This window comes from Poecile atricapillus, chromosome 11 (assembly GCF_030490865.1).
Source record: "Poecile atricapillus isolate bPoeAtr1 chromosome 11, bPoeAtr1.hap1, whole genome shotgun sequence".
NCBI classification, from domain to species: domain Eukaryota; kingdom Metazoa; phylum Chordata; class Aves; order Passeriformes; family Paridae; genus Poecile; species Poecile atricapillus.
Genome location: NC_081259.1, coordinates 13431242 through 13445999, shown reverse-complemented (window position 1 = coordinate 13445999; position 14758 = coordinate 13431242). Strand labels below are relative to the sequence as shown.

The 14758-nt window shown below is 36.5% G+C and overlaps 1 protein-coding gene across 6 annotated transcripts in view; it reads left to right on the top strand.

The window, feature by feature from the left end:
- ZNF280D (zinc finger protein 280D) overlaps positions 1-14758 on the top strand; it is a 50320-nt gene that overhangs the window by 6443 nt on the left and 29119 nt on the right. For 3 of the 6 annotated variants that reach the window (XR_009278449.1, XR_009278450.1, XM_058846928.1), the window contains exons 3-5: positions 2190-2255; positions 2361-2731; positions 9034-9151. Coding sequence is in view for 4 of the 6 variants with exons in the window: in XM_058846928.1 (XP_058702911.1) it covers positions 2190-2255; positions 2361-2731; positions 9034-9151 (555 nt within the window). In the remaining 2 variants the exon portion in view is untranslated. Of the gene's footprint in view, positions 1-119; positions 154-2189; positions 2256-2360; positions 2732-9033; positions 9152-14758 lie in introns of all 6 variants that reach the window. The other 3 variants (XM_058846929.1, XM_058846931.1, XM_058846930.1) reach the window with 3 other exon arrangements.

Genomic DNA, 14758 nt, shown 5'->3' with positions numbered 1-14758 from the left:
TCCATACTCGGTCCTGACACAAGTAAAGTAATTTATGGTGTAACTTGTTACTTTATCTTTTTTCCTTCCCTTTCCTCAACTTTTCTCTTTATAATCTTCTACTTCACTATCAAAAACAGCTATGGAAGAATGACCTCAGTTCTTCTCTGGCTTGTAAGTAGTACTACCTGGCAGTAGTCAGGCTTCAGTTTGTTATTGGTGATAGGCAAGATACCATGAGTTCAGCATTGCTTATCACTGTTTAGTTTGCACCTGATCAGATGAAAAATTGATGACAAATAAAAACTCATGTATAGGTCTTAATTTTTCTGAAACATGTAGTTTCTATAATGCATTGCATTTTCTTAACCTTTTCCTGACAGTACAATTACTAGTTTTTGTACAGACTATGTGGAAAACTTGAAGGAAATAATTAAACCTCAACTTTGACCTGCTGTCAGAGAGTTGTGTAGTATCAAGTGTCTCTTCTGGTGTACTGGAGGATTATTTTGGCTGGGATGAAAAGTAGTTCACACTTCGTTCCCTTTACCTTTTTCTGTGACTGCTCAGTTTTCCTACAGTTAGTGCTTGTTGTTCTTGCTTCATAATGATGCAAACCTGTAATTTATTTGTGTTTTAAAATGTTACTCTGCATGTCAGCACACCAGTGCTTCAGTGCTGTTTTACCTAAACAGAATAAATAACACTTTGATGAAAGAGGGAAAGTGCACATCAAGTCTGTGATGAATCAGTCGAGTCATGTAAATGTAGTTTATAATTTCAATTAACTGACTTCCTGAAATGTTCTTTTTAAAAGCAATAAAATCTACCTTTTTAATTTAGAATGTGCATACATCAGATGTCTTGACTATGCTTTGTGAGACGTAACTTTTAGAAAAACTGTTCTTTTGTAGATAGATGTTGCTTAAGTTTAATTTCATGCTGCAATTCATGTATGAGGTATAGATTTGTTTACACTGACAAAATGTATGTATTCAGCTAAATACCAAAATAATTCAATCCTTATTTGTAGTTACTGTTATGTTGAAATAAAAATAGTATTACTGTTACAGGACCAAATTTTGTCATATCTTAGATAATGCAAACCTGTTTAAATCTATTGGTTGCAGCTACTTTTTTTCATTAGTGTGATCTAAATGCAGGTGGCAGGTTGAAAGCTGTGATCTTCTGGAGCTGTACTGCTATTAGATAGATTTATCAACTGGAGAAGTGTATACTAATGAGCCATTGTTGGTGGAAATGGCCTTAAGGTTATTAAAGACAATGTGTAGATACTCTGAGATCTATTGTTTGAGAACCTGATGTAATTTGACCCTGGTTTGAGAAGTTACTTCAAGCCTTTTGGGTGATATATTGGAGAATCAATCTAATTTTATATGCATATTTTCACAGGTCAGAGCAAGCAACTTGTCAGCAGCACTAATGGAACTGAGAATCTGGGAGTAGAAGAGTATTTTGTTTTAATAAATATTTTTGTAACTTCCTGAAATGATCAGAAATCCTAGACTAAGACAGAAAAGTTTGAGGAATATCAGTGGCATTAGTTAGGGGGTAAACATAATTTAAGAAACTGCATGTGCTCTTGCTGAGCTAGAACTCTGGACACAGACTACCATGTAGGATATGTAAGAAAATCAGTGCTCTTGCAATGCAATTAAATATTACTCCATTGGTTGCTGATCTGTTTGTTTTCCTTTCACATTGAAAAATGGATGATATTATGAAGTCTAGAATCCAGCTTGTAAGTGCTGTATTTTGCTAATACAGAAGCAAATTAAGTCATTACTGATTTAGAGAAAATGCTTCCTTTAATGGAGAGCAGTTCTAGTATTTGGGAAACATATATTTGAAAAAGAGATGTAAATGAATGCACTATAATCAGCAAATTGAAATGTTCATGCCATGTCTGTTTTTTGTTGTTGTTTGTACTCTTATGTGTGTGTTAACCTATCTCCAAGAAAATTGAGATTCTCAAGTGAACTAGCTTAACCAAAGAGGAGTGGAGGAGCATACCCTAATTGGTACAAATTACACTTGGTGTTGCCAGGTTTTTGTTTTAGAAATAACATTTTAATTTATAAGCCAAATCCTAATTGGCTTAACTAGTGTATATGAATGCAGCTTTTAAATTTCAAAAGCAATGAAGCTATTAATTTATTTGCAATTAAGATAAATGTAACTTTTGACAGATATATTGAACAGAGTCAACCTCAGCTCATCACGAAGGGGGATACAGAATGGTGCACCCAGTAGAGGTACTTTATTGTCCTAATATGGTAATTAATAAAAAAATCCACAACACTTATGAAACATTTGACTGCAAAATTACATAGAGATAACTTTGGAATCCTTTGCAACAGGTACAGTCGCTACATTCAAGTCTGAGAGTCAGCATTACGGGACGCCTGCCTCCAGCCCCAGTGCCATGCCTGCCCCATCGGTCTTTCAGACTGTGCCCAGACCTGTGACCAGCTCGGTGGCAGTTCAGCCGTTGACTGTAACAATGAATGCTTCAGGAACTTCACTAACACTGCAAAGACCAGGTGCTGGATGTTTATCGACACAGCAGATGCCTGGGTCAAGTTCTGGAATAGCACAGCCTGTTAGCAGACCTGTAACCATTCCAGTGACAACACAGCCAGTATCAAGAAATAACACAGTTCCTGTAGTGGCTCAACCTGTATCCAGGCCTGAGACTACTGCAACACCACAGCCTGTAATACTCAATCAGGTAAATCTTTATGCATTTAAAATGTAAGAGGTATGATTACTTTTGAATAAATTAATGAAGAACATGCTGTCTCAGTCTAGTGCTTTAAAGATCTGGACTAGATTATAAACTAGTATTATGTTAGCTGTAAAGATTCTAGGACCATAACCTTGCACTGATAAATTAAAATATATGTTTGGAAATACTGATTTGGAAGACTCAAAGATGATAGCTCTAGTAAGAGTAAAATGGCATTAAATAAAAATCCTAGACACCAGAGAAATTAGTACTGTTTGGGTTCTTTATGTTCTGTGGAGAAATGTTGCAAATCCATTTTCTAAATTTTACAGATTTATTTGCTCAGAGATGAATCTTCTGCATTGATAAAATAATTTCATTTTAAAGTAGCTTGCATTTAGTGTGTAAAGCAATTTTGTGGGTTTTCCCCCTGTTTTTTTCAGTGCCTTACCTTGGGATTTTTGATTCTTAAGGGATTGCTGTAGTAGTAGTAGTTCCTTAGTGGGTTTTCCTTTTTCAGTCATGTGGCACATGAATGAAAGCATTGTGAAACAATAGTATGGTAAAGGGGTTTAAGCAACCTAAAGTTGCCTGATCAGTAGGTGAAGCAATTTGGCAACGTACTTGTTTTGCTTGAAAAGCCTATAAGGGAACTGTGCACATGTCATGTGTCATAGACCTTCCTGGGTTGCCACAAAACCCCAAATGTGAGGGAGTTGAGTTAGACACTGTTTTGTTGCCTTATTTGTTGGGCATATGTGAGAGAAAGAATGAGGATTGAAATTCCATATTTGTATGAGGTAAACTGATGCAATACTTTCACTGAAAATAATTTACACTGAAACTGTTCACACCATGTACCTATAATATTAGCTACTATTGTCAGGTTAAAATTAAGCCTGACAGTATGCACCATTTCCATTGTCCATGCAAATACACATACCTGAGGTTGTTTCAGTTGTCAGTCTTTTGGTGTAAATAAAAATCATGCAGCATAATGTATTTTGCATTTACTGAGCAGGGCAATCAGTTTGAATGAACAGAGTTAATTAGGCCATTAAAATGAGGGTTGGAATTGGGTGTTCTTAAGATTTGTGGCTAAATAATTGCTGATGAGAGGCTGTATTTTAAGAAAAACAGAATTAAAACTGTAATGTAATCATTGTCTATCAACAGGCTAGCTGAATCTTTTGCAAACTCAATAGGAAAAATACTCATACTTTCTAATTGTGAGTCTTCAGCAGTTGATTGATAGTTTGCAGAGAGAAATTGTGGGTGTGTCTGGTGAAGTGGGTTAGCTAAATTAGTCTGTCACTCTTAAGATGGCCTAAGAAATTATATAATTAAAAGTCCAGATATCAGTAGGATATCTAGGTTGCTTCTTTAGTCATCTTAAATCTTTCTTTATGAAGCAGAAAGCTTTGCTACTTTACGTGATGTATACACATTTCAAATCTCTGAAATTTTTTATACGTTTACTGGTGACGTAGTATGCTTCATGAAATCCTCTTAAGATGTAATAGTAGGTCCTGCAGAATCCTGACTGCAAAAGAAAGCCCTCTCCTTTCCGTCCCTCACACATACATGCTCATGTTTTTGTTCTAACAGACAAAGCTGGTAGGGGCTTCTACATTGTTTTTATGACAAAACCTCAGAGTAAACAGAGCTAAGAAAGCTGAACTTTACCATGGAGTATACATAAGCTGGATATAACTCATCAAGACAGTGATTTCCTTTAAAGAAAGCATGCAGAGTGCACTTTTTGTGAGACTTCTTTCTCCTTCATTAAGTTCATTTATGTTACCGATGAGACTTTAGTTAAGTATCTAGTGTTACTTTGTCAAAATCTGCAGGTTGTTTTTCCATGGCAGAATAGAGAAACAGCTGTTTGAAGAAGTTGCAGCCTGAAATAGGACATGGAAAAGGTTCTCTAGCCGTGTATTGATCAGTTCTGTCTATTCCAGGTTAGACAGACATGCTTTAGAAAGTAATGCATCCTTATCTGGGATATCCACAGCACAGGTTCTGTGTTCTCTTGAAGCTTTCACCGTTTGTTGAAGTTATGGCCTTACACAGTTTCTTTACCATGTTGACGTTTCGATCATGATTTTCATGAGCCCTTAATTTTTTTTAAGCTGTCTTAAATGTAACATCCTATTCTTCAGCTGTTAAGAAATTCTTAAGTACCTTTTAAGAAGAGTTTTCTGTCTGCATTCTTCTTCCTTGCTTAAGACATGGTGAATCTTCCATCTCTTTAGGTTAACTTTTGTAGATTCAGAACTATATTGTCAGTTTCAGCGTTACCTAGAATTTGATTTCTTGTTTGTATTGTTATTACCATTTGATGATGTTACACTTTTTATGGAGGAAGAAGCTTGTCTGGTGTGCCTATTTTTTAGAGAGGTACTATAATTTAGTGTCTTGGGTAAAGTTGTGTGATTTTTAGTCACTCCTGTCACATGATGTCATTTGCTTTTCTTAGTGTGTTGTATGTGTACTACCTGTATTTTGACTCGTGTCCATTTTTGACTCATGTTTGAATTTTCTTCATTCAAGAGCTCCTTAGGGTTTTTGGATTCCTCAGCCACTCCCCATCTAGTGTTTATTTCACTTGGGGCTGCTGTTTTATAGTGATGATTTTTTTGCCTTGGGCTTTCTGTGACATTTTTGTTCACACATGTTCTGTTTCTTCCTAGCTTGTTCCTTCCTAAGTGGCAAAAGCTTCAAAAAAGTTTTTCTGGAAAGTGTTTGACATTTGGATCTTCAGCTTCCAGGTGTTGAAAGTTACCTTTGAAAATACCATGTTGTGAAGATCACTGTGAGGTATAGCTGGACACTGACAGGACCCTTTTTTAGCTGAACATCCTTCAGATGCCTTTGCATTCTAAATACAGTGCAGTATTTTTTAATCTCAGGGTGTCAAGAGATTTTTTTCTGTGGGAACTGGTTGCTTTTGATCACCTATTGGGTTGAAACACATATCTCCTCAATTTCTCAACAGGTCTATAATTTGCCTCTTGTCAATGTTTGGTATTCCAGTTTTATCATTGAAGTACCACTTTCCAATTATGAGCTTGATTCACTGACTTCCCAAGTCAGTCAGTCTATTTTTTGTGTTGTTGCTGTACATGCTGTGTACTAACTGCTGTGCAGTTCCAGAAATTTAGAGTTGATTTTTATTTCAGTCATACAGTTTACAGCAATTTTGATTCAGTCAGAGCTGCTGTTGCATTTCATAGCATAGGACTGTCCTCTTCTTTAAGAAAAATTTGTCCTTAGCAGTGATAATGTTCTGTAATTCAGCGCTCAGAATGCACTAAGCCACAACCAATTCTGTCTTGTCCTTATTAGGCACTTTCCTCAGTTAGTGTGACTCAGGTTCTGGTTGTTCCTAGGTAATTTTGAGAGAACAAAGGTCCAGTACTATGCATTGTAATTTTTCAGGATAGGTTTAGTTACCAATTGCCTTATAGGGTTCCACAGTTGAAAATCTAGGATGCAGACTGTGGGCCTGATATTTCTGAGTGTGAAAAGGTTTTCAGCCTGCCAGAGGCTGATTTCTTTCTCAAGGGAAAATTTCTCCGGAAAATCTTTCTTTCAAGGACAATTTCTGTAAATAACTTATGTTTCTCAAAACAAATCTGTACAACTGTGCTGACTGTGTTTGTCTTGTTCCACCAGTGGGACTAGAGAGGTGTTGTTCCCTTTACCAATCATGTTAAGGCTGTATTGGAACCTTATTTAGTAACTTATAAAAGGTACTAAAAGGTAGATAATAAGGCCTTCTGATCATCTTCTGCCTTTGAACTGGAATCAAGCATCTTTATTTCATGTCCAACAGCAACAGTAGACTATGAACCTAATACTGTCACTGGTCCCTTAGAAAACTAAAAGTAGTTGTGTAATACCTCTCTTCACTTGAGCCCTAGGAAATTAACTTAAAAAGATAGGGTTTTGCCTTTCTGCATGTGAGAGCACCTGTATGTGTTAGTTTGATTTTTATTTTTTTTTCATCACTCTGGTAAAAGCTTGTTTTGTTTTGGTTTTTTAAACATTTGTTTTCTAAAGCATTAGACAATATTGGGAGGTTTGTATGTAAAATGACAGAGCCATATTACATTAAAATAATACCTGACAACAGAAAAGGACTTTTTGAAAATTAGGTGATAGAGTTTTCAGTGTGTCTGTTTTTACATTTTTTTGCTTGCTGGATATGTTTAGCATATACTGGGGAGATGTACCCATGTCATCAAAATACCCAAACTGTGATCTTGTTAAAAATTATAATATTGGCAGAACATAAAAACAAAGAAATCACAGACTAGTAAGAGATGCAGTGTTTGTACCTAGCTGTTGTAGTGGTCATACTTCAAATATAAATGGTGTGCATAGGGCTCTGTACTCAGAGCCTGCCACAGGTTTATCCCCTGAGCATTAGCTGTGCTTGAGGTGTGGCCTGCAGTCTGTCCTTTGCTGTCCTTTCACTGGCTCTTCTGAAACTCTTGTGGCTACGGTAACACCTGCTCTGTCATGACTGCAGCTCATGTAGCTGTTACTCATAACAATACAGCACAGAAGTTCAGTTATTATTTCCACAGCTACTCCTGAACATCTCTCTTTAATTTGGTTACAGTCAATTGTGTGACTCAACAGAAGAAGGAGGGACTCTTTATTAAGGTCCTGAAGGGTCTTCATTTAAGGAGATAGAGAGTAAAAAGGCAGGATGGGGAGCAGCATCTTCCTTTTTGTTCTGGTATTTAGTTCTAAACCAGATTTTCATACCTTCTTATGTACTTGTGCTCCTTTAGATTTCTTTCCATTAAGTTTGGTTTACACAGTGGTGGTTAAACATGTGGTAACTTCCACAGGAATGTTTTCAAGTAAGTAGCACAGTTGTAAAGGGGAACAGTTGTAAAAAGTTATAACAATGGGAAGCAGTTTGTGAGCTTGATCTTTTCAGCAAAATGTATTTTGGCCTTTGTCTCATGGATACACTGATGACAAAGTCTCTGTATGTGTATTAGGTGGTATTTAAAATTTATTTTTATTGTTTTAGGATGATAGCCCTACTTTTGTCAATTTTTTGTTTCACAAAACAGCTTGATGAAGTGTAACCATTTGACTTATTTCAGAGTTGAAATTGCCAGTATTTTTCCATTTCTACCTTAGTGTTAAAATTAAACCTAACTCTATTGTTTTTTCTTAACTGCTTATTGCTATTCTTGAAAATATTTCATGTTTCAGAGTGTTATAGGATGAATGGCCTATTAAAATGTGACCAGTATTGATGAATCTTGAAAAATGTTTCTCCTACCTCACCCTCTTAACTATTTGTAAATATTTGTAAAGAGAACTAAATTTCTTGGGTTCTTTTCTCTCCAAATGTTACCTGTTATAGTAACAGTGGAACTGCTACTATTGTTATAGATCAGTGGAATTGTTTTAACAGTTTTCAGTGCTGGAGACAAGAAATGTGGACTATTTAATTTTTTTAGGTTATGTGTACTATATGTACTAAAGGGCAGACCTTTTAAAATGAAAGGTAAAAGAATACCTGTACTTGGAGATGCACAAAACTTAATTTAACAAGGTGCTGGGAAACATGAACCAACTTTTAGGTTAGCTGGGCTTTGAAAAGAGGGCTTGATTTTATTATATTTGGAAATTCTTCCAAAGTTACTCTGCATGAAAGAAAAAACGCCTTGATATCTGGTATTAGTGCCTTTCCCAATCAAGATGCTATAGGACCCCTTACTTCCATTAAAACTTGAGCACTTAGAATTTGATCTTAATACCATCTTGCTTGGAGAAGATTCTACTTGATACAAGTTTGTGCTACTTTTGAGTTCTGGTTTTCGATCTTTTAAGATGTAGCAAGATGTTGTGCAGGAGTTAACAAGCAAATGCCTGAGTTTAGGTTGACAGAAGAAAGTATTTGTTTTTTTTGAAAAACAATCAAGTATAATTTGAAACATCATCAGAGTTTTTTGAACAAAAGCCTTTGCAATTAGCAATTCAGACAGATTAGTGATGTTTCATTAAATGGTCTTTCCCAGGTCTTAGGATTGTTTTTACTATTCTGAATACACAGCTATAAAAACTAACAAGCACTAATGAGAATTGCAACCTTATTAAAATGTCAAAAAAACCTATTCTAGGGAGATTGTAATGAACTTGATTTTCAGCTGAGTACTTCTGAGTACTTTTAAGCAATCATATGTTTTTAAAATAAACCCTTTGAAACCTGCAAGTAAAAAAAATATTAAACCTCAAATTTTTTTTCCCTCTTGAAAATATCTTATTAGGATTATATTATGGATTCTCCACCAGATGCACCAGATAATACATCTGGTATACTGTTTGGTGTGAGACACAACTCGGGAGTTCCACAGTACCAGACTGGGCCAGCAGTGAATGTAACAGGTGGGTATAACTATAGTAGTTGATAAGAGAAAGAAACCAATCTAATGTTGTTTAGTGCAGATCTTTGGGTTATAACTTTAAATAGGATTTCTAGAGTATAGTATAGCTATTTTTTTCTTCCCCCTGTACATAACACTGTATAATGTTTAATGAAATAAACTTCAGAGTCTTGTGTTGTCAGATGTTGCTTTTCAGTGCATTAGACTGACGATAAAATCAACTGATGTCTTCTTATAATGCTCATTTAGATGGGAAAAAGCATTGCCAGATCTAGTGTATCTTTATGGACAGGTAAAGGTTTGTTTTTAGTATACTCCTCACTCTTTGGCCAGTGGGAATAGGAAAAGACTGTTAGTAAAAAAGAGGGGCTGTGAACAGTACCTGAAGAACTGAGTCTGCTGGATGGATTCCCTGTGAGGATGATCTTGTTTTTCTGACTGCTGTATGCAGCAGTTGGAGGAGATTAGACCAAGAAGATAATTCCTGAAAAAAGGGAGAAAGTATGTAATTTGACAACAAAACCCTTTTTTTTTCAACTAGCTTTTCATTGGTAAATATCTAATTTGGCTTCTTTTTAAGCCAAAAAGCACCTTTTTTGTGTGTGTATTAAAGCAGATGAAGTAGATTTGAAGCATGCATTGTCTTCAGTCTTAAGAAGGCTATAACTTGGGACTTCCCTCCTCCTTTTTGAAGGATTGTATTCTGTAATAACTGACCAGAATCCCATTATTCTGTCTGTAACTTATGGATAACAATGACTTCTGATTCTTCCCTGAGGTAACAGGATAAGTACAGTGGATGGCCTGACTGGTGATGCTAAGAAGTTACGTAGGACAGAGGGATAGCTATTTTGCTCAGCTTCATGTGATGGTTTTGCATTTTCAGTTTAGGTATTCACTCCAGAAATATGTCGGTGAAGGGTTAGCAGTGTATTTTGCTTGTGTCCATCCATTCTGTTGGTGTCATTCTTGTCTTGGGTTAAATAGCTTTTTGTTAAGTAAGGAAATTATTTGTTTTTCACAAATGGTTCAATATTCCAGCTCTTGTTCTCCAAAGGACAAGTATTAAATTTTAATTGTGGGTTTGGTTTTTTTAACTTTGGAGACTTAACTTGCTTACTTAAAAATTACTTGTATTAGTCTCTCACTGAGAAAATATGAAGTGTTTAAAAGCACTGATTGCAATTCAAAGCATTTTAAATGTGCCATACTTACTCTATGTTTATTTCTTTAAGATGGCAATAGGATTTGAAAGTTAAAATAAAAGTTTTATTATTGTGGGTTGAAACATTAATATTTTTGACACAGAAAACAAATTTAAGATACGTTTCACTTTGCAGAAAGGAAGTGTCTGTGTATTTTGTAGTTTTGCTTGCTTGGTGAGGCCATGTAATGAGATTAAATTCATGTTCATGTATGTCAAAGCCTACTTGCCTGTGTTGGTGCTATGCTTCCCTAGTTCCTAAATAGCACTGTAGGCACAAGACATTTTAGAACACAGTATTTAAAACCAGAATAATTTTGGGAACTGGCCTTTGATACTCTCCAGGACAGTGTAACTTAGGCATGTGGATCATGAGAGACATTTTTTAGCTGAGTATAGCATAAGCATTTATTTCTGAGGTCTAAGCAGGGAAATGGCAGGTTGCTAATGGACACTAACCAAGCATCTTCTTAGGCTGCTGAATAGGTGGTGGTGTATGGGGTAAACAGCATTGGTAACTCCTCCATGCAGGTCAGATGGCACTGGGGATGTATGTAAAATGTAGCTTGCTTTCTGAGCATATTGTGAGAACATTCTCCCACAGACTTCACCTACTTGGAGGAATGAGAAATTGCTGTGACCAAAAGACCTGTCTTGTGGAGTTGACTGCACCCGTGAATCCATAGCTCCAGATTAATGGGAGGTGTTGATGCAGGACAGTGCACTAAGAGGCCTGATGCAATCTGGCTTTCATGTGCCTGTTCTGTTACCACACTACATTTGGTACTTTTATTCTGGGTTACTATTTCTGATATCTTTTTCCATCATTTATAAAATCAGGCCCAGCCAGCACAGATGCACAGAGCAGGTTTAAGGTTTTTATGGTGGTGTTGTGTGTTCATAAGCCTGTCAACAAGGTGGTGCTGCAGCCAGTGTACTTCACTTTTTCCTTGCCATCATGGATGTGGTGCACAGGAATATTGTGTGTATGAGCATAGCCAACTCCTGGGTAATAGCTTCAGAAGTGTTCACTAATAGAAAAAAGTGACCAAGCAAGAATTTTTGGGTGCTGCTTTTTCCTGTTATCCTGAGTACCTGAAGTCTGTGTGACCTGCTGTGTAGAGAGTTAGACAAACTAGCCTGGAATATGGGTGATTCAAGGAATTTTTGTGTCCACATTCCAGCTGAGAGAGGCACTTTAATGGTAAGAGGTGTCAATCTGATTTATAGCAGCAAGATACTAAATAATACTTTGAGTTGGTGTGATTAGTTTTCAAAATAGGCTTAAATAATTTTTTTTTTACGTGAACAAACAACAGAGCTAAAATGCGTACCTGTGTGTATTCTGCTAGTATTAGTTCTTCTGAAGTAGAATTTATAAATCAGAGTTGTATAGATTAAGACTACTCACCTTTATAAACATATAAAAGAGTCTTCAAAATTTTTATCACAGATGGCTTAAGCTTTTAAAATTGGAATTATGAACAGTTTTTTTAACATATTAAAATAGTCCTTGTTTCCAAATTGAGGTTTCTGCAGTCAAGTAGAATACTTCACTGAAGTTCCTTGTAAACTCCATCAGACCTTTTCCCTGGCCCTCATTGCACAGCTACACATAGTTTAATATATAGCAGCAGCAGCAGTTCCTGCTGTAGGTTGATGGCTAGATAGCACTGATCCTCAGTGATACAGAAGGAATGCTAAGGTCATACCAGCTCTGTGGAAGCTTTTGCTGAGCAAGACATATGTCAGTGTAAGCAGCTCATGTACCTAACAGAGTGAGTATAAGTAAATTAAAACTCCCTAGGAAGTAGTAGCATCTAATTAATAATCTGATCATTTTGGGAATGTGTGAATGAATGAACCTTAGGCAAACAATACATAGTGGGGCATTTGACCTTAATACGTTTATTTTTATCAAAAAGAAGGAAAGGCGTATGACGAAGGAGAATGCTAGGATGTTTAGGTATCTGTATATCAAATGAATTATGTTTTCCCATGTGTGAGACACAGTGTGGCAGATTCTCCAAGATGTTCATCGGCATTCCCTGCTGGGAGTCTGCCTGTGTGCATAGAATGGGGACATTCTCCAGACTGTTGGCTAGGTTTAGATAGTTCCCACAGAGTAAATACAGCTATGGGTGATAGAGGGCTGTTTTGTTTCCTCTCAGAAGTTTGAATAATTTGTTGTGACACAAGATATCTCTACTTATTGAGCTTCTTGCTACACCCTGAGAAGTCATTGAAGCAGCTATGCTGTTGATGGGGGGAGAGGGCTATAGCAGAATGTCTTTACCTTAGGTCATTGCATCCAGAACTGAAACCTTTGACATATTTTATTACAGTCTTAAGATTATTTGCAGTCTGTCACTGTGAGAGGTTTAGAAGACCTGTGCTGGCGCATCAGACTTCTTGGTTTGTAGCTGTGTCCTTCAGATCTGAGGACTGATCTGTGTATTGAGTTCATATCATCAAGGGTAATCTTACAGTGACAGAGACATGGGATTCTGACAAGATGGAGCCAAGTGTTTATAGGCATGTTGGCCAGCCACAGCCAATTTCAAAGTTGTTGGGGGATTTTTTTTGTTTTGGGCTTTTTTTTGGTCGTGTCTTCCAGTCTGGTTTTTTGGGGATTTTTTTTTTTTTGTTTCATTTTGTTATTGTTTCTGTTTGGTTTTTTGTTTGTGGTTTCTGTTTGTTTTTTGTTTTGTTGTGGATTTTTTGTTTTCATGGCTTTTTTCTTTTTGTTTGTTTGTTTGTTTTTAGTGATTTTCTTCAGAAGAAACACTGCAGACCATAAGGACATGTAATGTTCTTTCAGAAGAATAGAGCAGATAAATATGCTGTGCTTGGTCATTAGAAGTTACAACCCTTTTTTCATTTTACATGCAAATGGATGTTTACAGAGTTATATAACAAACTAAAACATCATTAACACAGAACCAGAAAAAAAAGAGAGGTGTTTTTCGTGAGAAGTGCAGAGCTTGTTCCAAGTAGCAGGCATTGCAGAAAACAGCTGCCTATCTTTATCTTAACTTTATTCCTGTGAACTCACCTTGTCTCAGATTAGAGTCAAGATGTGAAAAGTAGGCCAAATGAATTCAGGTGGCCACAGTATGATTTATTGGGGTTTCAGAGGTGGGTTTGTATGTCTCGCGTTTACCCTTTTCCTGCTTCACTGGCCTGGGCCTTCAGTCTGAGTTGGATATTGTTTTCTTAACTTCAGTATGGCATATTAGTTTAGGAAAATCTTAAAACTACTTTGTGTGCACTCTAAATTACAGTAATCACTAATGTGTTCTAATTACTATGAGAAATAAACAAGGTTCTTTAAATTAAAGTGCTGTAGGTCTAAAGTGGAGTGGTTTTGTATTTAAACCTCCTGCTACTTCTGAAGGTGACAATGTAACTCCAAAACAGGCCGAGCTTAATGAGGTGGGTGCTAGAAACAATGTGGCTGTTTTGTCTACAGGTAACTTCCAACAGTTACACAGGCACGAAGTGGATTTCAAACGGTAGGAAGATAGAGTGGTCGAGCTGGCAGTCCTGCCTCTGTGTCAGGGAGAAAGCTAACACATCTGTAGTGTTTCAGTTGGTCAGTGTTTTTAATGCTCTTAAGGCAGTGTAAATAACTCTTCTTATGCCATAAAATTTAAAAAAAAACAACCCTATTCTATGCAAGGATTTATATATATTTACAAATTAAGGTACCTGAGGTTACCTAGTCAAATTTTAGACCTTTATTGTTTGGTAGGTAGGTTTGAATTCTGTAGGGCAATAATTAGTCATTTGAAGACAGATGATAAAAATAAATGCCCCTGACCTCATTCTCTTAGTTCAGATTTTCGGTGTCAAAGAAGGGAGTAGGGGGTTGAAGCTTCAAAACACAACCAACCAGAAAATCAAGATTGGAAGAATTCTTGACTTAATTACGTGACTGCTGAATTTATGAACTAATTCTGATTAGGTGAAGGAAAAAAAATCATTTTAGCAATGCCACGCAAGGCAGTAACAACTTAGATTGTGGAGTCCCCATCCTTGGAGAGAGTCAGAAGTTGATTGGACGTAGCTCTGACCATAAGATTAGACTTGCTTTGAATGGGAAGTTGCACAAAATGACCTTCAAAGATCCAACCTAAATCATTTTGTGATTCTGTATTTTGACTAATTATTGCAAAGTGTGTTTTGCAGTATTCCCCCCCCCCCCTTTTTTTTTTCAGCAGTGCTTCTGATACAGTTTGAAATAGTAGTGGGGAGGGGAGAAGGTCTATTTCAAAGAAGGGATGTTACTGGAAAGTTTTTTCCTTCCCTGCAAGAAGAGAGCTAGTCTGGCTGTTTCAGAGTATTAACTATTAGGTGCATTTTTGTCCTTAGACAAGACATGCTTTCTAGTGATTGCAATAG